Here is a 25173-nt window from a genome sequence, read left to right on the forward strand (position 1 = left end):
TTAAAAACAGTGTTTGAGGTCTTACATAACTTATTAACTATTTTGGATGGGAATATTACACATATAAAAGTATAAATAATAGATGTATTTATACCACACTATATACATACACCTACTTAAACTGAGAAAGGGAAAAAATAGTTAAAAAGATATATAGTAAATAGACAAATGGTGAACAACAGAAGAATAGGGAGGGAGACATTCTGAACATGCAACTTCTATTCCAGAGATTTTGAACTATGAGCAAACACCCCAGTATTAAACAAGACTCTGGCAGGATTTGCAATTTATATATGTGTCTTAAGTGTATACACACTAGCCATTAATTATTTCCTAATAGCAGGTCTCTGGAGTACACATTTCTCAATCTAAAATATGAGTCTATTAAATAGTAATAAAATAATTAAGTAACAGTGACAACCCCACTGGCTGGATAGAGCTGGGAGTTTTATCTGTTTGCACCGCAGTGCTGACACATGGTGACCACAAAGCTTTTTACAAACTCCTTGCATGAAGGGCTGCACAAACAAATATGTATCTCCAATTGCTACAGCCATCCTGTTACAGCACAACCACGCCAAAGATACATGGTGGGAGTAATGATGCTCAGGAAAAAGTGCAGCACACTGCTCTTTAGACATTGAGACAATGTGAGTATCTCTATATCTTTAATATCAAAGGTTCTATGGACACTAGCTATGTTAATCTCTATTTTCAATTCAAAAACGAATGCGCTGTAAACTAAAAAGCCAGCAAATAGTGCATTTTTAATCTATTATTGCATTGCTAAACAGATGATTGGGCTAATAAAATATAGGAACAATTACCTCATTGTGACTTTAAAAACTATACTAATCTATTGGTAAAATAAGGAAGACAATGTATTTAACTGAGAATGAAGTGGACTGGAAGAAAATAAAGGTCTTTCAGGTAATGACATAACCTAAATTCATCCATCCGTCATTGTTTCTTGCGAACACATATACACACAAAAAAGTACTTCAATTTTAAGGAGAAAATGTAAAATTTCAAATGCAACTTGATTGCTCCAGTTATCAATTAATAATTTTAATGAGTAGTTCTACCAAAGATTTGACAAGAAATCTGAAATTTCTATTCAGCAGTGTAATAGTGACAGTAAACTAGCTATTGTGATTTTACATAGCAGATATTTGAAAATGTTGGTGAATTCTCTCTAGATATGTCTTAATTCCCATAGATATGTGCTCTCTTAAGCATACATGATCTTGCATACACTACCACTTAGTAACAAAACAAAACAAAAAAAAATTAATGGTGGAAAATAGCCTTTACAATCTTTGTCAAACTGACTATCACATTTTTACTCGAGTGGTCTGTTTAAAGATCCATTTTAGCTATCCTTCCAGATAAGCTTATCCATAAGAATCCTACATTTGCCATAGGTAGAAAACAAATATAATTTGTCACATGTTGTGCCATACAGACATTTCTGCACAGTTGCTGCACCACACTAGAATGTCTGAAGGGGAAGACACCCCAGGTAGTTGGCTGCAGACACATCTCAGCAACATGGCACGTAGTTCCAATTTGACACATAGAGTCTTTATAAATCCAATGTCTATGAAGTCAAACAAATCTCCTTCTTATTTATAGTAACAGGCGAGAGCAGATCTCTGCCGTCTTGTTACACAGATGGTTGTAACATTTTTATAGTTAACTTACAACCACTGATGCCTAAGGAATAGACACACATCTGCCCCAAACTGCCAGTCCTGTAGGCTCTTCTTTTTAACTTTAGCTAGCAAAAATACAGTCGAAATGCGTCTAACAGTGTCACCTCCAAAAAGCTCCCACGACAAAAAGCCCCACACAGATTTGCATTAGATGTATTATTGTTGTTAATGTTATACAGATTGGACGTTGATCACACACTTTACAGCAAAAATTACAGTAATATGAACCATAACCACAAGATCTGAGAGAAAATTCATAGCCCCAAATTCCATATGCTGAACTTTAGAAAAATGTTTGGAAAGAAACTCATTAGAAGCTTCTAAATTTATGTTTTATTAAAAAGATTTAAAAATAGTCCTATATTTCATATAAACTACTGTCCAAATTATTTTATTTTCTTTAACTGCTTCATAAAAAGTAAAGGCATGTCTGGCTCATCTTGAAAAAAAAGAAAGAAATTTCCTAGGATTTTCTTTTCCTGCTTGAAGGTCTTCAACAGGAAACATACATGGAAAAGAGCTAAACTATATTTCATTAAATGCCTCTCATTTTAGATACTGGCTGTCCACAGAAGCAATCCTCTAAATAGCTGAGTTACAATCAAATACTTGCTTTACGAGACAAACAGATGAAGAAAAGTAAAGCCATGATTGAACCTTGTAACTGTAAGAGTTGTCAATTAAGTTCAGTGAAAGTTCAAACATCCTGATGAAATCCTGACCCATGGCAGCTTGGGCAAATGATACTTATTCATATATATGTTCAAACAATAATAGATCTAGACAGGTTCTTGTCTTTTTCTTCTTACTCTTCAAATTGGAAGAGAAAAGAGCTTGTGAGAAAGTGGATCTGCATTTACATAACAGGTCTAACTACAGAGGTGAAAATGCACACCTGGGAATTCAGTTTGAAAACAGATTAAGGAAAGAATGAACCAACTTTATACATACAGTTAGCCAATTCATCTGGCTTTGAATTTTCCTTCATCTGGTATCTATTCAAATTATGTAAGGTGGAGCACAAAAAAAAACAAACCCAAAAGATAGAAAACTTTAAGTTTTGCTTAATAGTCTTTTTATTCTTGGCTAGTTTCTACCTTTACATCTGCCTTATAAGAAATTCTATACTTTCTGTTATCTGCTAATTTCTACTATGAACACAAATCTACAGAATGGGAATTTGAAGAATTTAATAAGGTTAAAATTTAAAAATTTATAAAAATGGACTCTGCTACATAACAGACAAGAATTTCAGCAAGATTCATATCCAGGAAGGTACACATGATGACCAGCTCCACTTGGACTCATAACATATCACCTTAGTTAGTCCTGCAAACCATACATCCTTCAATTCAAGTCTGCCTCATTAATATGTGACAATTGAATAATTTAGGATGGACATCTACTTCTTTTAATGCCATATTTCACTGAGTAAAAGCACACCAAAAGGGCTGGGTATTTCCATTACACTGAAAAGGCTGATTCCATACCCTGTTTAATGAGTGGCACTTAAAGTAATCTCTTTCTTAGAAATTTGCTTATTTAATTTTGGACTATATTCATTTGCATCACACAGAGGTAGGAATGGCACTAAAACACTTTTCTTGTTCATTTTCAGGAGTGCAACTATTATGATTGCCAAAGCATTTTTGCTCCAAAAGAAATTCTGATCATTTAGGTATTGTTTCTTCCACAAAACAGTTATATCAGGGCCTGTCATGCTGTCCCTGGATAAAACAAGTATGGACAGTGATATCTTCTCAAGCAAATATCACAAAACCCCATTTTTAAAATGCAAATGTTAGGTTCCAAGTTTAGCCAAGATAATTTTAATAAGAGAGATTTTCTGAAGCTCCAGAATAACAGCAGCTAGAAAATTAGGTCAGAATGCACTTTGTGGGACTGTGTTGCAAAACAGCCACTGCTATTTGTAGCTGCTATGTGTATATAAAGGAGAATACAAAGGCAAAACAAATGTATTAAGAGGTAACCATCATCAACAGTATTTTGCTGAGATTATTAGGATCTAAGTGATGGATGAAAACCTGAGGCAAAATACATTATTATTATTTGTTGTTCTGCTTTCACTAAATAGTAAAGTCAGATATCTATTTTCAAAATCAGAAGAAAAAAATCACTATTTTTATTTAGGGGAAATCCTTCAACATAAATATATCCAACTGGGAGATTTATTTGTTGGAGTAGTTATTCCTTCTGCTTTTTTCACCTAGATTTGTAAACTTCATGACCAATTTACAGCATTTGGGAATTAATCCTGAAAATCAACTACAGTTTTCACATGGAAAAATAAAATTAGATTACACTGATTTTTTTAAAGCAGTGTAGAGTATCAGCCTTGTCACTTATTAGTTGGAATTAAAATTAATAGAGTGCAAGATGACAATTAAAAATATGCTAAAAGAGCCATCTCTTAAAATGCTGGTAAAGTATATTGTTCATGTTTAGAACACCTAATAATCTCTGCCATATTTACATATTCTAAAATATTAAATAAGACAAATGCTATTACTGCCCTGTTTTCTCTGTTGTCTGCAAAACAGCAGCAGAAGGTAAGGCATTGCCTGCAGCATGACCACTCTGCTTTCAAACCACTTTTGTGTTCTGGATTAATGCTTTCAGTCTTTTCTACTGTAGAATCATTGCTGCTGCAGCAGAGAATGAGCAACATTTTCCAGTAGATCTATCTTATTTATAAAAATAGATAGAGGAAAGGTTATCCTAAAAACTTGCAAAGCACTTTTAAATTCCACTAGATACTCATAATCTACAGAAAAGCAGCTAGGAGAAAAAAGAGGGAGAAAAATTTTTTCTCCTGAAAATAACCTCAAATTCTCAGTCCTGCATATGATGAGAATCCACCATAACTAAAGAAATCAAAAGGGAGGTGAGATAAATGGAAAGATTGTGTGGTTACACAGATTAGGGACACAGTTGCAGCGTTTTGAATTTCTCTGTTCTCTGAACTATAAATGATGATGACAATCCAAGGTCACAGGAGAACAGGATGAGGTACAGACAGAAATCTGAAAGGGAAGAGGAAAGAAGCGGTTCTGGACAGCTGAGATGAACACATGAAGTGCTTGCAAGAAACAAGATTATAGACAGAGAACAAAGAGATGGCAGTAAAAAAAATTAAAAATCAATACTTTAAAGAAATGAGCATAGAGGACTGGCTGCTATAATACTTGCAAGCTCTGCTCCTCTCAGGTGGTCAGTGATGAAAAAAAGCAAAAAGAATTTTTCCCAGTAAGAGCTATCTAGTCCAACTAAAGTTGAACTGCATTTTGCCCTTGACTACAGACAAGATGTAGCTTGGATGAGTGGATTTGCAGAGTTATGTCTCAGCCTTTACTTCATCCTCTACCACCACAAGTATGTCAAAACGACCTCCAGTGCCTGTTACACTTAATGTGGAGTGGAAAGCAGAACAAGAAAGCGTAGATGAACTTTCTGGAACCAAAAGGAAAAGACTCCACAGTGATCTTTGAGGAAGTCTAATCCATATCACAGCACAAGCCATTATCAGTCTGGAGACTCTGGCCAGAACAGTCAATTGATATTGGTGAAAATATTTCACACTAGCCTTGCTGCAGCTGCTCCCAGCTCATCCTGAGGAAGTCACTGCTTCTCTGAAAGGCTAGTGGTGCCTGGAAATGGTATTTCTCTGGTTACTGTGATTTTCAGTAAAATTTGTCTGTTTGTGCAAATGATGGTAAACCCCAAAAATACAACTATTACATGGCATAATGGAACACACATCTGTACTCTACATTCACATCACTGAATAACCTCTTCCCTCCTTCCTTCCCAGCTCCCCCCTCCCTTTTTTTTTTAAATGGTAAGACTATTCATACAAGTTAGAGCAGAGAACAGCCGAAGCAGCCCACACACATATGTACTAGGTTTAAATTCTTTGGAAGACTATGTTGTTCAAGCTTTCCTTTTATTTATCCAAAATGGCACAAGCAAAAGATGTTAAAAAAAACAACTTGACAGAATGGTTGGGGAGGGGGAAGGAGTGGTCATTTCATAAGGAAAGAATATTACTTTCACACAACCTCGTGTCATTTTTATGTTTACACAACACGACTGGTACAGTTGAGCGTATCACATACTGACAGATTAACAGGACCTCCTACCTTGACTTCATTCTCTCATGCATTCTCCCATGCTGGATACATTGTTGGTCCAATTCATCATTCCGTTTCTGCATCTTCTCCAATCTGCCATGAAGATACTCTTTTTCCTGACTAAGCTGGTTGACTTCAGATCTACAGAAGTAAAACAAAGCGATGATGGATGTTGTCAGATTTTATCCTGCAGTGTGCCATCAATATGTGGCTTCAGCATTTATAAAATTCCATACATTTATATGTAATGCATAAGCTATTACTAGAACTTACAGAAAAAAAATGCTGTTTCTCAAAACAAAAGAATATGATACTGGTGGGTATCTTCTAAATATGCCACTGGCAATCACTCAATTATAGGTTGGCTGTGCTAATTTCAGCCTAATTTAAACAGGCATGCCATTTGGCATTATGCATCTATGTTAAATAAGATCAATAAATGTAAATTCATACTTGTTAAGCAAAAATTTGGCTAACATTTTGAAAACGCATTTTAATTTCTTTATTAGCAAAAGCTAACATTTCATTTTAAAAAACAGTTACTAAAACCTTGTTCAACCTTTACTCCGTTTTATAGGTTGAACTCTCAACAGTTCACAGGTTGAACTCTCAATAGTGGTACTGTTTTAGAAACTATAGTAACCTCCTGTGTCTAAAATAACATTGCACAGATTAAAAAGACATCAACAACAAAACCCCCATAAACCCGTCCCCCCAAAAAAACACTCACTCCCAATAAAAACCCAAAGCCTCACTAAGAGGAAAATTAACTAAACTTTCAGAAACAAGGGACAGATCATACAGGCACACACTAATCTACATAAAACTCAGCACAGCCTTTAAGAATATTAGTCACTTCTAAGCAATTCCTATTCTTCACGGGTGAGCAGAGACACCAGATCCATGAATGACCTGGGACTGCTACTTGCTACATCTCTAACCATCAGCCCATGGAGAAACAGGCATGAGCTGTTTCTTAATATCAGGAAAAGACCTCAGATTAAATAGTGATAAAATATACATTATGCACTTGTACAATTTTAACTCTTTGGAAAAGGTTAATGAGAACATGTCAGAATCTGCTATACCATCAGAAAGTACGAATCAAAAGCAAGCAAATTTGATTTATGGCATCTGCCACTCCATATCTCAAGGTTAAAAAGCTTCAGATATATCTTTAAATCATAAACTTAAATATGCTGCAATTACAGCAGAAATACTTTACCTTCCTGGCTGTTACAGAATGCAACAACAACTGACATTCTGAAAAATACAACAAAATGCAGGGAGGAAGGAATACTCCTCCCTCAAAAACATGTTGTTACATTGACAAGTCAAATCTAGAAATGACAACATGATCTTTTCATGTTTAAATAGAGAACAATGCATGGTATCATCTGTGAATCTATAAGAACTTAGGAAAGGAAACTTTGGACCGAGACTGTATGTAATTGAATTTAGATTGAGAGTTACAGCTCTATTAAGGAAGATCACACACAAATACATCAGAATTGTGCTGATAGATTAATACATCAAACTTCAGTGCACAGGAGTTTCCTGGATGGATACATAATAGTGGGCAGGATGTTATAGGAAGGCAGCAGAAACTGAATTTTTCCACCGACCATTTTACAGAAATACTAGTAACTTAAATGTCAGCATTAACAAAGCACTGCCAGCTGGACCAACTGTTATCACACAATGTGAATGCAGTCTGCACTTGATACTGATACTGTAAGACAGACAACCAGTGGATAAAAGCACAGTTTCACTGCAGAGAAGCTCAAAGAGACCTGACACGGGACTAAATTCAATTCTGCATTCCTTTTTTGCCAGCAAAATTCAGCAACAGCATTTGCCATGTAGGAATACTGTAAATTATCACATTTGTTGGGTTTCCCAACTAGGAGATCCTGTTTCTTTTTCTGTATTTATATGTGACTGTCTCATTCATGGAAACAGCAGAAGCAACTTTCAAGGTGATAAAATTCTCCAAGTTTCACAAGGACTTATTAATCTCCATTACACTTGAAGGTGCCCAAAGTCTTTCTGGAAAGATCAAGTAATTCAAATCAACCAAAACCAAAACACTACTGAAATTATAATTAATGAAACCAAAGTAAGTAATGAATTAATTAAAACCATTAGTATCATAATCTCCAGTCTCTAAAATAGAGCTCTAAATGCCTGATGCTTTGAAGCACATTATGGGTGTTGTTTCCTCCTAAAATATCTTTTGTAATTACAGTTAAACAGAAAAAAAAAATCTGATTATGATATTACTAACACAATGTCCTTCCCATGTAACTAAGAGTCTGACCCCCAAGACTCAAGTATTTAACGACACTGAAGTTTTGAAGGACAGCACATATGAAGGACAGAATGGTTAGGTCCATGTTAAAAGGTTCAGAGTGTTAGCATTAGAGAGAACACCAGTCCAATACAATACTGCATACCAAGAATCTTCCATCGTCACTTGGCAATTATTCCCTCTGCATCTTTAAACACACCTTTCATTCACCTCAGTTTCCAAAGATTAAGATAAGACAGATAATTCTATGTGATATTTAAGTAACTTCACACATTGCTGGGTTAAATAAAAACCCCAAACCCACCACAACTGTACTAAGCCTGATAACTGTACTGAATGCTATAGCACATTTATACAGGAGTAGAAATTCCACTCAGCCAGAGGCAGGACCACTCCTGTGTAAATGCTTTTGAACAACTCTGCTCCCAAGGTATCACAGCAGGAAAAAAGAGGGGGGAAATGTCAAAGTATGCAGTGCTGAACTTCAGAGATAGTTCACTCACAATGCTGGGGACAGAGGCAAATTAGAGAAATCTGTGCAATAATCACTGTGTCTGATGCATCCTGCACAACTAAAGGGCACAGCATGGATGTGCTGATGTTGTTCCATCTGAGCTACTCTGGGTCCAACAGTCTGAGCAATAAGCTGTGGTGGACTCAGTAGAAACTGAAGCATGCAGGCATTTGGAGTGCTGCCACTGGAGCTGAACTCAGCAGGAAGGGGCACCTCTGCAGACTCAGGCTGGCCCCACAAGCCAGGCAGTCACGGAGCTGTGTGTGCTTCTGAGATCTCATACACTCAAATGACCTGTATGAAATCATTGTTATTTTGAAACTGCACAGAGCAAAGCTACAACATCGCATGACAATGTAAAATGCATGCTTGTAATTGGATGCATAATAGATTTTGCCAAGTCTCATTTACTTGTTACTATATCAAATATAATTGATGGGGGCAGAAGCAACGACAGAAACAAACCCCCTCAATACTTCTGGATCCATTTAACTACCTCAACTTCTACTTAAAAACCACTTTAAGGTTTTATCTACCATCTTTGCTGGAAGAATCTTGGAAAAAAACCCAAACAGGTTAGCCTCCAAACCACTTAAATACTAAAGGAAAAAAAAAGGTGAAAATGTTAAATAGTCAAAATTCAAAGTCAATCTTAGGATATCTTTAGGATAAGCTGATTTTTGAAAATAAGGTGGCAATGCTGCATTTATTCCTCTGAACTAGCTTTTTCATTTCAGTGCTTTTTAAACACTGCTTTTTCCTGCTCTTAAAACCAATTGTTTACTTGCACAGAAATTAAACACATCCTCTAAAATACTTTCTGCTGATGCAGTATTATTGCATCTAATTTTAATGACTAAATCTTCAGACAGACTGTTCCCCATCTTCATACAGCTACCTTCAACAAACATTTCACTCCTGGTATTGAGTGCAACGACTGCAGTCAACCAAACAGGCAGGAAAATAGTTCAGCCGGGTATGTGTTCTTTACTTCAATTAAACTCACACAGTTGGATGCCTACTGTTGCCAAACCAGTAATATAATTTATACATTATAGTCCAAACAGTAAAACTACACTAAAAGTCATTTAACAATATTTATAGCACCATAAAATACAGTGTTAAAATATATGAACTGCAATATGTACCAAAATTATAAAATTTGTTTCTCATCATCAGTGATTAAAACCAGGATCATTGCTCTAGCTTCAATACTCACAACCCTGGTGACAGATTAGAATTCAAATCTTAATGATCAATTTACAATTAACAAGATAGAAGTGAAACAAATTAAACCAACCATTATATATAACGAGACCCAATGGACTCCCATTGTTCCCCTTAATTACAAAACGCAAATCACAAATACACAGTGGGTAGTGTTAAGCATTAATCTACAACCTAGAAACTCAGACAGTGACAATCAGAGGGAAAAAAAGAACAAAACAAGAGAGAAACAGAGAAGAAATCAACAAAGGACTATATTTTTAAACATGCCTATGCATACGAAAACCTTCACAGACACTATCTTGTTTCTGCACAGCTTGAGGGGTTTATAATTTGTCTGACATTGTCTTTCTGACACCTCTCTGTGTAGGGACTAGCTCAAAAAATGGTTCCAGCTTACATATAAACACAAAAACTTCAGTTTAGATTTCTCAGAAAACCTGCATTAAATATAAAAATATATGTGCCATTCAGATCATTCAGCTGATATTGCAGAAATACATAGTTGTCACAGATAAATTTGAAATGTCTTTTGTTACAAATGAGCACTTCCTATCAAACGAAATAAAATTTAAAAAAACTTACTATTGCATCTGTTATTAAAAGAGCTTGAGTGTTCTACCAATTAAATACTGGTATTGGTAGCACACAGGTATATCTTAAACCCATGGAAAATAAGGCACAAAGATTCCAGAAGTACAGCAAGAAAATACACATTTGGATCCAAAATTCGATTTATGGTAATGTCAAAAATATGGAAAAAAATGGAAAAGTATTTTCTGTGAAAATAGGGTACACTGTTGCTTTGTGATCTGCCTTTTTTAATGTACATAAGAACTAAGTTATAAAATCTTCCCCAAATTATTGCTTTTTTGCAGAAGACAAAACTACAGCATTCTGTACCATAATGTGGTTTTACACAACATTCAGTGACAATGAGCTGAAGACTGCCTTTTGGAGAGGTGCTATTGAGGGATATGTGCCCATCATGCATTTAGAACTTGGCTAAAATAATTTTCTGCATCTGATCTCCTGATCACATCACTTTGTGAAGCCATCTATATTAGTCTGTCATTTTCCACCACCTCCAGTTCCACCTTGCTGTTCTCATTTTTACCTTCTATTTTTTTGTCTCTACCTATTTCTCTATCCCTGTAACTGATTGCAGCAGCTCCCACTCCAATGAAGGCAAGCTCAAGCTATTTTAGGACCACTTCTCAGAACCACTTTCCTGCATTCTTCCTTACAGTTTCTTGTATAAAAAATACCACTTCCTGGAGATGCAAGAGGGCTCCTTTTCCCATTTTCAGGTCCTCGACATAGTCAGCTAATGCTGCTAGGTGGAGAAACACTTGGCAATCTCTAGTATTTATTTTCAGAGAATAATGTGTTTTCACAGTATGTTTTCTGTCTTTCCTTCATCCTTTACAGTTACTAGTCTGTGACTGTGAGCTCTAGCAACAAAGTCTGTGTGCTTTTTTATTGCTGGAATAATAATATGATTTGAATCCATTTAGATTTTGCATTACTTTAGCAGAAGAGCTCTTCTTTTTCAGAGGAAAAATTCTCTTTGCTTCTCTCTCAAGTATCCCTCACAACACTTGCATGGGAATACTGCTTACAGTCTCACAAGTTTCTCATTTCTTCCCCAAACACTCAGGATGGGATTCATCTCCAAACTTCAGACACTTAACAGCTAGTCAACACTTTATATTCAGTGGGAAGTAGGATGGGCAGTGGAGGCAGTACACATGGGAAACATAAATTTTATTTATTACAGACATATATATATATGTGTGTGTCTGTCTGTCATCTACCTAAATTCTCCTTTGACCATTCCTGGGAAGAGGGTACTGGGGTAAATGAGCTCTCTCCCTGAGTGAGTTCTGCCTCTTCTACATTACCTCAAAAGGATGATTAAATCTCTACATTACCTCAAAAGGATGATTAAATCCACCCAGCAGAAGAATTCTGTCTTGAAAACCAATTTTACCTTTGCTGAGTGTTTTCCTTACTTCCCATCTGCCATGAGATAAATACTAGCCTTAATTACCAAATTCACTTTGCATTCAATTTACAGAAGCTACAGAATGCCAACTCTCCACTGAAGTCCAGTTTACTACTCTAAATATGAACCCCCAATAAAATTTCAACAGATACTATTTTTATACTTAAAAATGTAAAATCAAATTTTTTCTGCTAAAGAATGACAAAATTCATTCTTTTTTAGAAGAATGAGTTTTCTTTAGAAGATACTTCTGTCTTACAGAACTTTTGACAAGACACCTCCACAGCTTTGTATTTCTTTAAATTATTATTACTTCCAGGTGTTGCTCTCTTCCTCAGGTTTTAATGGCTTTGAACTTAGATCTACTACTGATTGATAAAAAGCAGCAGCAGAATCAGAGCTTCAATGACAAGCAATTTTGATGACAATTATTTTATAGACAATATCCAGTGTGTAGTGTAGTACTGTGAAAAGAGTACTAGAGTAAATAAATAAAATCACAACAGTTTGAGATTATTGAATCTTTAGCATTTTTCATATAACTTCAGATAAACTTGAATTGTAGAAACAATTTTCTACCGTTCATATTAAGATTATGAACACAAGGAAGAAAATACTATGCAATTTTTACACTAGAATTGTCCAAGAAATTTGAATTATTAGTTAGAAACAAAATCTTAAGGGGCATATTATACTGAATTTTTAAGGGGCATATATTAATTGATATGATATGTAATACCTGGGACAAAATGAAAAATAATAAATATTAAAATACAAATAAAAAGATAAAGAAGCATGTCCTAGTAATAAAAGGCTCAGGTTAACAAAAATATACTAACCTGTATTTTTCTGACATTTGTTCCAACTTCTTTGCCAATACAAAACATTCTTCCTTTAATTTTGCTATGAATGTATTCTGGGAGGTCAGCAATGAATCCAATTCTTCTACTAGAAAACACAAAATTGTGATACTATGAAATTACATTTATATCAATTTGTAGATAGCATAGAAACAATTTTATATATTCTTAATTTCTTTCTTCCAGTTCCTTCTATTTTGAAATGTTTTTTAAACTTCAGCTACTTGGACATCATCACTTACCAAATTAAGGCTCTATGTCAGAATTAGCTGAAGTGTTAAAGCAATGTTGCCACTGAATCTGGTCTTGTAAGAGAAGAATCACTGTGCAGACTAGATATCTAATCTGGTGGGCTTGCTTTTTAGCTAGAAGTTCACTGACATTTCTAGGAGGAATAAAATTGGCAAGCCATGCTTTAGCAGACTTTTCCTTGCTCAACTGGTGCAGAGGATACACCAGCAACCCAAATGCTCACACTGTAGACTCATTTCAATATCTGCTTAAAACAGCAGTTCTTTTATTTACTGTGTCCTGAGCTTAACATGAATAATGTAATTTTTATTCTTAAATGAAAAGATTTACACTTACTGCCCAGTGACAGTTGAAATGAAACCATTTCAATAAAGTAATTTTCAGTTACTACCAGTTTGGACTGCACCTAAACTCATGACCTAGAATCCAGGTATCTTTATTCTTTCAAAAGGGAGATACTGCAAAATAATCTCTTTTTTATTTCTGCTTTTAAAATTGGTGAAAGCATAACCACTCTTGCCCAAATTCCTTGTATGTGTGTAGGGTCATAATAAACAAGGTTTTCTTTATATACATTATAAATTACTATAATTTTCAACTCCCTCTAATTCTACTAGAGATGTATAAAAACAGATCCAGACATAATATTGTTTCATTTTTGTATAGTGGGACAATTTATGCACCAGAAAGGTAAATTACATTTCTCTTGTGAAAAATTACACACGGTCATATGCAGATGTGCTGGCTAAAGGAGGAAAAAATTATTCTGAGAGCTTCTTTTCTTCTCCTACAGTGTAGGCAGCAGCCATAATGTAGCTGTTTGCATTCCCTGAACACATGAGAAGGTCCTCTGATACTGTGATAATACTAAAAAAAGGCAGAAAATTGAATAGCATGCCTGCTACCTTACGTATTATCCAACACCCCTTATAATTAATGTATGTTGTATAGTTTTCCTGGAAATATTGCATGACTGGTTGGTAAATATGGTATTTTGTAAACACATAAATATATCATGTTCTTTAACAGTTGAAACTCCTCCTCTTTTCCATGCTCATGGGTTACAGATTTCATCTCTTAAAAATTCCTTTTTTTTTGTTTATTTATAATATGCACCTCTATTAATGTTGTTGGCATAGTACTTCATAATACAAAAAGCTCTTTTTTGTTTGTTTGGAAAACCCATTTTACTTCCAGATTAAAGTTAGATGTTATTGATGGGCTAAGTCAATGCAATGAAGTCTCCTATTATGAGAACCTGAAGTATGCAAGGGATTAAACATCTTTCTTCTAGACTGAGGATGTGGGGGAGGCACATGGTAATGCTAAAAATGTTTGAGGCTGCAAAGATTAAATAAAGGAACATATCAATTTGGAGCCAGTGAATTACATCCAGCTGCGACAGTGAATTAAGAACCGATTAATGGCTAAAGCTTTTCTCCAGTTTGGATGCCGAAGCAAACTCATTAAGCTTTTAGAGTAGCTATAATGTGTGTACTGTGGGAACTGTTCAATGCTATTCAGGAGACTTTAACTGTAAGCTCAGAGCATTTCCCGCAGAGCTTCTGATGCTATTTTCTTTATATAACATGTGTGCCTGAAAATCCAGCCAAAAACAAGCCCTTTGTTTTTCTACTTTGTTGTGGTCTCTCTCAGCTTTACGTTTCTTGAACACAGGTAAATAAACTCATAATCCAGATGGTGCAGCAGATGTGAGAGCAGCACTCTGAAATCAACAGACAGTGGGCAATACTTTCCATTTTCTCTTTTAAACGCTAACTAATATGTAATTCGGAATCTCCGGTGTAGTTAGCATCTGCTCCCTTCGGCCAGCCAAAGGTTACAGGTGTTCCTGATGTCATTTCACAGTAAGGCGTGGGCCTGGCTTGTGAGTGAGTGCCCAGGCTCTAATCTTTCCCTACCACCTACCAGTTTTCTCATGCTGGGCCTCCATTTGCTGCATCTTCTGTGTCAGCTCCTGCTCTCTTTGCTGGGCCTGAAGGGCTCGGGCCTTTGCTTCATTGCTAACGCTGTGCTGAATGTTCTCTTTCTCCAATCTACCAAAAAAAACAAACAAATAGGAAATAAAGAAAAATAAAAATCGTATAGTGAAGAGGATAAATTAAAAGGGTAAAGCAGAACATTCAAATAAGAATAATAAAAACCTGACCAAGCTTTTCACATTAAACATTCTCCTCCTCCTTCAGGTTATACAAACTGACCTTTCTCTTACAATGTCAAACATTCTCCAGTGACTAGCAGAAAATGGATAAAAAGTACGATCTATTTCTTGAGAGAAAATTAGCCCTGCAGACAAAAATAGGATTTTATTTTCAAAAATTTTAATCACGACCTCTTTTTTATAAGGAAGCTTACCAACATTCACTTTGCACGGCACATATTATTTGCATTTTCTTTTAAATGCTATTTGTTTAATTCTGCAGTGAAGCTTAGGGACCTGACCCCGAGATGGACTGGTTCCCAGTGAATCAGCAGGAGATAAGTCAATGGGAGCGATTGCCACAGTGCTCGTGATACAGCTACTCTGAAAGCTTAATGAGTTTTCTTGAGCAACCAAACAAGTTTTAACTATTAATTTATGTAAATAGGAGATGAATGCATCCATGACAATAGAGTAGACTGCTAGCACCACACAGGCCCAGCCCCTTGTGGTTCTGCTCACTGGGGGGTTGTACAGGAAGGTCTAAAGCCCAGTACTATTATTGAAGTATGCAGGCAAGAGAGCAATTTACTTGACCAGATACGCAAGATGGGGCAATCCACTCCCGAGGCAAAACAAATGCTAGACTACCACACTCCATTGAAGCATTTTATTTAATGTAAGCCAAGCAAAAAGAGCATGGAAAATAAAACCCCAAAAAGATATATGCATGTAAATTAGAAAAGATCCTGAACTGCAAATTGAGATCTAGACTTTCCCAATGGTCGTGAATATTTATCTGGTGCACATTGGGATCCACATTAAAAACGTCAGTAAGTCCACACATACAAGGATTGATTTCTAGATTTCAAATTACGTGAGCAAACACCTTTCTACTGAAATGACATTTAATAGCTTGGGATAGGCTTCAAAAAAGTCTTATAAACATGTTTTATTCTAGGGATATTACCTATTTCAGAGGACGACAAAACAGAACATGGGCACAGATCATGTAAGGATAAAGCCACATCTCATGTGGTTGCTGCACTTAACCTTTGGATTGGTGCCTAATAACCCATCCGAGATATTGCAATATCTCAGCATGACACACACAATGTTAAATCTTCTCTCTCAAATTTACCCCAAAGCAATACAAATGGTGGGTCACATTACACTAATTCCTGGTCCTGATGTTTCAAGCCCTACCTTAGGCAAAACTCCCTTGGAAATCACAGGCAGTTTCTTCTGAGGGAAGACAGCAAATACGTTTAGATAGCAAAAATATTAGAGCGTTAAGGAAACAAAGCACATTTTAAAAGGAAATTTCATATATTGAATAGCACTTTATCACATCACTCTCAGAATTGCTCTGTAATCATATTGGGGCTATCATAAGGAGTGATGCTCCCATCATTTTTAAGTGTGAGCTCCAAATATGGAAAGCATTACTAAGAATATTTTTCCCACATGTGCTGGAAACCAGTCTGTGCAAACCCCTTTATTTTACAAATGATTTTACCTTCAGAGAGTTGTTATAGCACTGGATTGCTAAAAAAACTAAAGGAAAAACAAGCCACCAGCATCTCTAACATTCCTCTGATGCTTTCAGCGGAAGAAAGTGTCAGTAGCACAGTATTTTATTTAATAGTTCTCATGTGAGATGGCTGTGTGCAGTTGGGTGCTGTGCAGTCATCTGGCACACAGCTGGCTGGCTGGCCTTCTGCTGGGGGTAACCTTCAGCATGCAGCAAGCTACCAAGCTACCAAGGCAAACCTGTGAAGGTCCATTCCTCACTGCTAGGGCCCCTCCTGATGATCTCATGTTAACCAGCAAGTTCAAAATAAATGGAGAATCTACTGCCCCCAGAAACACTCTCCTGTGTAGGGGACCCATCCAAAAGAGACACTCACCTGTGCCACTTACTGCACAGAGCAAGCTAGCAGGAGCTCAGAAACCATGGATGTGTAGTGAGTGCCCTGTGGCTGAAGTGTGGATGGGGTGGTTGAAGATGAATTTGTACAGCAGATAAAAGCTCAGTGGTAAAATTAGGAAAACAGGTAATTCTTACACCGAAAAGCACCTTCTTGGGACTTAAAAGATTTTGGAATTAAAGCACATCCAAGGCCACACAGAGCAATATCTGAGGTGCTTAGAACTGCTCAGGAGCAAAAACAAAAAATCCTGCAGCCAAATCTGTTTAAATGGAGTGGTATATCCTTCATCTACACCTTGACTTGAACCTGCTCTCTAAGTTCAATCTCTCTGCCCTCCAACAAAAAATTTCCTCAATACATATATGGAGAGAAAAAAAAAGAAACTGTAACACATGCAGAAGGCAGCCCAAGAGATTTTAGGATCTATTGGTAACTTTCCTGCTACAACCAACAAATACTGGAGGAGTTCTAGAAGCTTTGACACAGTCTGTCCAATTGCAATTTCTTAAATCAATTATTTCACAATTCAGAGTAAAAGAAAATCTATGGACTATATACAGAAGGAAGCAGTCCTTAGTCCCTCCAGCATTAGTGCAAAGACGTCAGAGGACTCCTCCTACAAAAACTCCAGAATTTCTTATATTCACTAATGGAAAGCACAGAGGCAATGAAAAGCAAAGATACAACTGACTAATTTTGATGACACAGGTAATATCTGAATCAAAAATGACAGCTAAAGATTAATTGTTCCAGAAATTTAAAAAACTTAATCTATAGAGGTCAAATATAGGAGATGAGTGGTTTAAGTGCACCAGCCTATTCTCTACTCAAATTCAAACACTAGTCTACTGAGTGCAAAACACCAAACACACTAAAATGCACATGTGATTGGTCACAGCACTGATCAATTTTACCAAAGCAGACACATGGAACTCACAGAAACTTCCACTTCTGTGCAACAAAGTCAGAAACGACCAAAGACTCAATTGTGGAGAAAGCTCAAGCTCTCCTTGAGCCTTGTTCTGAAGCACAGGTTTTCCACAGTGATTTTAGCTCTAAACTCCTGTTTTAAGCCTGCATTGGGGCTGTCAAGAGCCAGTCATTTAACTGGTTTGCACAACTCAACGAACTCAATATTGGTTTGCAGCACTTTTCAAATGTTCTTGACAAAACAAAAGGCGCTGTGAGCTGTAGCTTATAGCACAGGAGGAAGAAAATTGCCATCTCTGGCAAACTTTAAAAAAAATCCTTGCTGCAACTGAAAGTGAAAAATTCAAAGTGAAAATTCACTTTGATCTCAAAACTAACATGAAGGTATGCTGACTGAATTTGAGCCATCAAACTTAATTATAAAAAACCAAATAAAACTCCAAACCAAAATAAGCCCCCAAATCAAAACATCTTTCTCACCACTAACAAACAAAAATTGGATCACAGATCCATTTACAAGAGAAGTCCACTCTCTGCCAAAGGGTTTTGCAGTAAAGAAAAAGGAAGTATGTAAAGACTAGTGACATAAAAGTCATATTTGACATAACTAAAAGTTCATCTATTTTTGACTAGGAAAAAACAGAACTTGGATTGACAAAAGTTTGAATTGCACTACACAGTTTAAGAGTACGTATTTCTGAAGGAGTCTTTTCAGTTTGGTAACAGTAAAAATATAAAAATAAAAAAGCAGGATGATTCTTAATGTAGAATTAGGCCTCTGACTGGAAGCTGCCAGTATTTCTTCTGGCAAAGCAACTACAATTTGAAGCAACCATGCTTCCTATATTGACTATTTGATTTTTCCATGAGATCAACATGTGGCATTTTTAAAAAAGCTAATGGATCCATTAGTAAGGACTGTGAACTTAACTGGACAAATTAAAATACTCTAGCAATTATCTCAGTTCAGTGATACACAAGAGGTTATCATGGCATTACTTTGACATCTTCATTTCACATTAATGACAGTTCAAAATACAACAATAAAGCATTTTAGCTTTCATATATGCTTGTTTTAACCTGAACTTCATAAACCATTAAGGAGTAGCCAGCATTTAGTGCTCCAAATGCTTGAGCTATCTGAACTAACAAGACTTGTCTAAATGATGACCAGTCCTGGAACTCTGCACCCACAGACTTGGGCAGCAGGAGGGTCAGTCAAGTTTAACGCTGATGCTTTTACCACATGCCTCAGTGGTCCAGAACAGACCTCTTCCCTAGGTAACATGTAGCCAAGTGGGCCAGCACTGTGAGCCACTGCACAACAAATTACCTCAGAAGAGAGAAAGGACTCTGCTGAAGGCTCCTGTAGCTCTTTCAGAGGAAATGAGCTTTCTCTCCCAGTATTTTTGAAAATAAATGTATAGCAGAAGATTCTCTACCAAACTGAAAAGTTTTAAAGAGTTACCCAAGCATTTTATTCCCAGTACCTTTAGCAAAATCTTGCATGAAGTCACTCAAATCAATTAAAACTCTTGAAAGTAGGACTTGAAAGACTACATGTATTAGAAGTCCTGAAGACCAAATAACTTTGGGTTCAAAGGTTCAGCAGTGTTTTATGCAGTCTGCCTTGCAAACTTTCCACAATACAGGTCTAGTGGACTGTCCATTACAAGTAGCTTTCTGAATCACCTTCTCATAGGCTCTTTTATCTTATTATTTCAGCTGCAAGTGTCAAAGGAAGAATGGAAAATTAGAGCATATCCTTGCTCTTCTCTCAGGCTATAGGAGGAGAAAAACCCAACCAAACAAACCACACATTCATGATAAAAAGGAAAAAAAAGTATAAAAGCTGAAACAAGATGTCACAATACCTGACTTATTCTCTAAGGGGAAAAGGGACACATGAGAAAATTTTTGCTATCTCTAACTTTATTACCAGACACTATTCAAAACTCACAATGATAAAGGTCATAAGAGACGGTATACAAAATAAGATCACACTTCAAAAACTTCTTTCCCCTGTATTTTTAATGTATCTTTGTATGTATGTCATACATAGAAGAATAAGGGCTCATTTTTTTATTTTTTCAGGTTAGCAGACAAGTCTAAAGGTTGGGCTGCAAACATGGAAAAAACCTCCAATTTACCAAGAAGTCATTCTCCCCAGGAATAGTATTAAATAATTCTCTCTATTAATGTAAAACTTCTACAACTCCTTTCAGACCAGCCTTTCAATTTAACAGCACTGCAGTACCCCATTCAGCTATTTACAAAAGAGAATGTGTTTACTGAGTTTTATCATATGCTATCCAATCTTAGTATTTTCAAACATTTAAGTAAGAAAATGCAACACAGTAAGACCTGTAATTCTGCAGGTAAACAGGTACATGCTGGTTTTAAATGCAGCTATGATTCAAAATTATTGCTTTCCACACCTTCTAAATTGACAGAGTTCTAGAACATCAACTCAGTAAGAAGGCTCAGGGTCACAAGATTTCTCCCTTTCCTTTAAATCAGCCTTCCAGCAACCTTTGTTTAGCACTGACTGTTTTGGTTATCCTCTTTTGTAAGGCCTATGAATTTTCATCTAACAGGACCTTGTTAATAGCTACAGTTGCTCTGAATGAGGACTTAGCTGGACAGTGTTTAGTGGTTTCCTCTTATTAAACACTGTAGGGTTTTTTTTGCCATCTGAATTTTTGTAATAAAGGTTTTGATTTTTTCAGTGCTTGTGTGGATTGAATTTTATGGCTCTTAGTGTTCTTACAAGGCAAAAGAAAGGCATGAAATGAATGTTCTTATTGCAAAAAATAACTTAAAACATACATATGAGTTCAGGCTTCCTCAAGAATTATGTAGAAGTATCTTTTAAAAGCATCATGATCAGGTCATTTCTTTAAACCTTTCCAAGGAGCTGAAAAATTGCCCTTCCTGTATCCCATTGAGGGAATTACCCACTGAGTTGCTCTTTTTGTCAGTTTCTGGGAGCTGACTGGATGCTGATTCTGGAGTTGCTGCCAGGTCTTCTCAGCAGAAAGCTCAAGTTTCTGGAAACTGCCCCAGCCAGCACACTGTGTTTGGTGAGCTTCAGTAAAATCTATATTTGCATGGTCAAATTTTGAAGAAACCCAACTATTAAATTAACTGGCGAATTCGAAGGACTGCATCATTTCTCAGGACACATGTGGGCCTATTCATGAGAACTGAGGCTCAAAAAAACCCAACAAAACAAACGAAACTTAAATCTTGTTTCATGTATTACTTGAGAAATACAGTTTCCTAAAATAATGACATGTCAGGGCTTTCTTCTCATAACCATGAGAAGCAATGAGAACCATGAGAAGCATTAAATGCAATTAGAAAAGTAATGTAAAGGTCAAGGGGTGAAAAATTCAGCATTTAAATTGATCCAGCTCTTCAAATATAGATTTAAGAAGTTCGAAGGTGCTACAGAAATAACTTGAAAGTAGAAATACATTTAAAGTATGTTAATGAAACTAAATGAAATTTCACTACCCTACTTGAGATGAAAGACTGAAAAAAACAACTCTTCCAGGCTGCTACTACTGTTTCATAAAAACACTTCAAATAATAAGAAACACTTTTGGGGGGGGCAATAAAAGAAAAGGTTAAGCTCTATACAGATTCCCAACCTCATCAAGAGACAACTTGTCACCTGTATCCCCATTCCCAGAGTTCAAGTAATACGAATTTAAATTTTGCTGAAACAGAAGACAGTGCATATGATTTTCTTGTACCCACTGATTTTTTTTTCCCCATAACTCTCTATTTAGGATGCAGCCACACCACGGGAACTGCTTTATAACTTCTATATGTATTTCCACTTTATATAATAACAAGAAGTCTACAGAAACAATTAAACACTTCAGTCCAAAATTTCCACTTTGCCCTTTAAGCCTTACTGAGGCATCAGGAGAAACTATACATTAATGACTGCAAGTGAAAAAAATTCCTATTCTTGCTCACCATACTCAAAATGTACTTAGAAGTTATTACATCTAACTGGAGGTATAGGTAGGCATGAGAAAGATGAAAATCTAGGACCACAGGAACAGACATACAGTAACACAGAGTGTTACTGCTATGGGAGTTTCTATGAATTAAAGAACCTTGAACACAGTTAATTTCTACATCTCTACTTCTATCTGTGAGGTCAGTTAACAAAATGAAAGGACTGGATTTCTTACTTTACATTCAACATAACAGTAAGAATTTGCAAACACCTAGCCTATAACATGACTTTACTCTTTTGGCATTATAGCCATCAAGATATACCCAGAAAACCACCAGTTCCTCAATAAGTTCTCTTCAATCTCAATAGTCCTCTGTATTTCAAGTCACAACCAATTATTATCAATAGCTTTCCTCTATTTCAATGTTAGAGAAGAAAAAAGTGCCTCTAACAGTAATTAACATTTCATATTAGGTCAAACATACTGACTTGGAATCAAAATCTGAATTTTCTGGCACATTTATAAGATTTGCCATCAAGATATGAGGCTTGTAAGTAAATATCCATTCTCTCATGACTATTACCATCAGATTGTGAAGTATTTGGCTCCTAAGTCCCTATAGAAACACACAGTTAAATACAGCATAGAGAGAAGTGATCTCTGTGAAGTCTTAGTACATAGCCTGAGCACTTCCAATATTGCACGTTTCTCTAGAATATTCTTTGTTCCACAAGCTACTTTTACAAATAACTGTATGTTGAAATAATTGCTTAACACAGAAGATTTTTACAGGTATGTGTTTTGTATAAACAAATTTACACCAATTATTTTCCCTGTATTTAAAAAAGGAGTAATTTTCTTGATTTATGGTGATTCTTGAATTTGGCACCAGCAGCCTCTTACAATGCAGCTTCAGGACACATTTAAGGCAGACAATGTCAATATAAGAGGTGTGGTCCTTCTTTTCATCCTCTTAAAATGAGCACTGACAAAACCTATTCTTCAAGAAATTATTCTTTTTCCATCTGAATAATTCCCTGAATAACCTGATCACACAGGTGCCTGTCTTCAGTGGCAGCAGAAGCAAGGACCTGGCAAATGTGGCCAAACATATCCCTATATTGCCACTCTAGGGACTTGCTTTTCAGCAACAGCATAGGCTCAGACCAGGTTCAGATAACTGTGACTCTGTACTTCAAGGCCAGCTTGTTAATACAGTAAATCCAACCATCAGGCTCCTACCATTGAATCAAAAAATGATGCAGCTAAATGATGCAGAGACCTGATCTGCTATGAACTCACTCTGCCAATTTAAATTTGTTCAAAAACCCAATGTTTTTGGTACGTTAACTTTGTACCAGCAAGCTTTATGCTGAATCAGGTATCATCTGTCCTTCCTGCAGCTGGCATAAAGTCAGCACAAACACGGCGTTGCATGCTCTAGCTAATTAAAAAGGAAAGTGCCTGTGTGCTCACACCTGATCCAGATCAGCCCAGCACAGCTGAACGATCCAGTCGATCACAGATGCACTGGGAGTGACTGCTCCACACTTACCTGCATTTCTCACACGGCAGGTATGGACACACAACCTGCACTTAAGGTGCCACAGGCCTGATATGTGCAAGGTGATAATTATCCCCTACTATTGCTGAAATTGAGAAGAAGTTAAGGAATGTTTTTTTTCCTGCCTCCAAAGGACCAAGCCTCACAAGAACAGCTTGGGAAGAAGCAGAATCGTTTGACAGAACAAAGCATTTCTTCAGGATGACAATTTGAAAGACAATATTTGATTTTCAGGGAATTTGATCTAGGGTAAGCTAGATTTCTACCCCATCCTACAGCAAGCTACCACACATTCCAGCAAACTGACAGACTTATGACCAAAAGCAAAAGAGATGAGAAATACTGTGCTAACATTACACTGTACTTGACTATTGTTGATTTGCTCTAGATCTTACAAAAACATCCTAATGAAAACCATGCTCATCTGCCCACATGTCACAAGAGCTAGATACAAACAAGTGAATTAAAAAAATAAAAAATCCAGCCTTATATGCCTTTTATTCATTTGTTCAGCTGTGGCATAATTTTAATATTATCCCGATTGTAACTGCCTGCAGTATTAGATGCCTGCAATATTAGAAATAATGGACAGGGAGCATAACAGTTGAAGTTTTTGGTGGTGGTTTTGTTAGGTTTTTTGCGGTTTTTTTCCCTTTTGGACAGGTTATAAATCTTTTCTTTATGCTGTCAAGAGTAAGGAAGAAACATATTTCAATAGCAACTTTAAAACGAAACTCACAAATTACTACCATTATGCTAAGTGCTAGATATCCCACTGTGCAGTTTTGCTTTGTGAATTTTTACCTTCTTCCATGCACACTTTTAGCCACTGATCGCACAGCCTTTCAGTGTTTTCTGCCTTTTCCTTTAAATAAACTGGCTCTGGCTCCTTCCATCTGGTTCCCCTTCCGTCAGCAACCCTGCACCTGTTCACACCTCCTCTCCTGTTGGATTCCACTGAACATTTCCTCCTCTGCCAGGGCTATTCTGGCACTCGCAACCTTTCTGTCATTCAATCCATCTGTCAGAAGTGAACTTTGTTTACCGCAAGCTTCTGCTTTCTTCTTCAAGAAGCAAAGCCCCTCAAGGTCATTGTCAAATGAACTGTCGGTGTAGATTTAAATCCACTTCTGCTAACCAGCAGCAGATGAAGTTCTTTACAGTCCTGTATTTGTGAAGATCAGTTTGGGGTATAGGAGAAATAGTAAGAAGCAAAAGAATAGCTTTTAATCATTATTTGTTAACTCCAACAGCTAACGCGTTTTTCTTCAAATACATTTATCTGCTCCTTCTTGCTAGGGCTAGCACAATCTGAGAAAGACTTTGCAGAGCTATATGAAGAAGTGGAAAAGGCTAATAAAAATATTATAAATAAAATAATAAATGAAGGCTTGACTCTGACTCTATGTAACAGAGATATTGACTAAAAATACAAAGAGAAAATGGGAACAGTTGAATGAGTAAGTTTACAGTAAAACCTCAAAGTGGTCAAGAGCACTCATTTAAAATTATTTAATCTGCAGCTTTTTTTTTTCTTTACCTACTGATGTTTCAAATGCAACACTATTT

The 25173-nt window shown here is 36.3% G+C and overlaps 1 protein-coding gene across 8 annotated transcripts in view; it reads right to left on the reverse strand.

Annotated features, from left to right (window-relative positions):
* SDCCAG8 (SHH signaling and ciliogenesis regulator SDCCAG8) overlaps nt 1-25173 on the reverse strand; it is a 106319-nt gene that overhangs the window by 32656 nt on the left and 48490 nt on the right. For 7 of the 8 annotated variants that reach the window (XR_010027132.1, XM_063151933.1, XM_063151932.1 and 4 more), the window contains 3 exons: nt 14968-15095; nt 12766-12874; nt 5876-6007 (listed from right to left, as the gene is read on the reverse strand). Coding sequence is in view for 7 of the 8 variants with exons in the window: in XM_063151933.1 (XP_063008003.1) it covers nt 5876-6007; nt 12766-12874; nt 14968-15095 (369 nt within the window). In the remaining variant the exon portion in view is untranslated. Of the gene's footprint in view, nt 1-4605; nt 4760-5875; nt 6008-12765; nt 12875-14967; nt 15096-25173 lie in introns of those variants that run through there. The other variant, XM_063151935.1, reaches the window with a different exon arrangement.

Source organism: Melospiza melodia, chromosome 3 (genome assembly GCF_035770615.1).
Source record: "Melospiza melodia melodia isolate bMelMel2 chromosome 3, bMelMel2.pri, whole genome shotgun sequence".
Taxonomy (NCBI): domain Eukaryota; kingdom Metazoa; phylum Chordata; class Aves; order Passeriformes; family Passerellidae; genus Melospiza; species Melospiza melodia.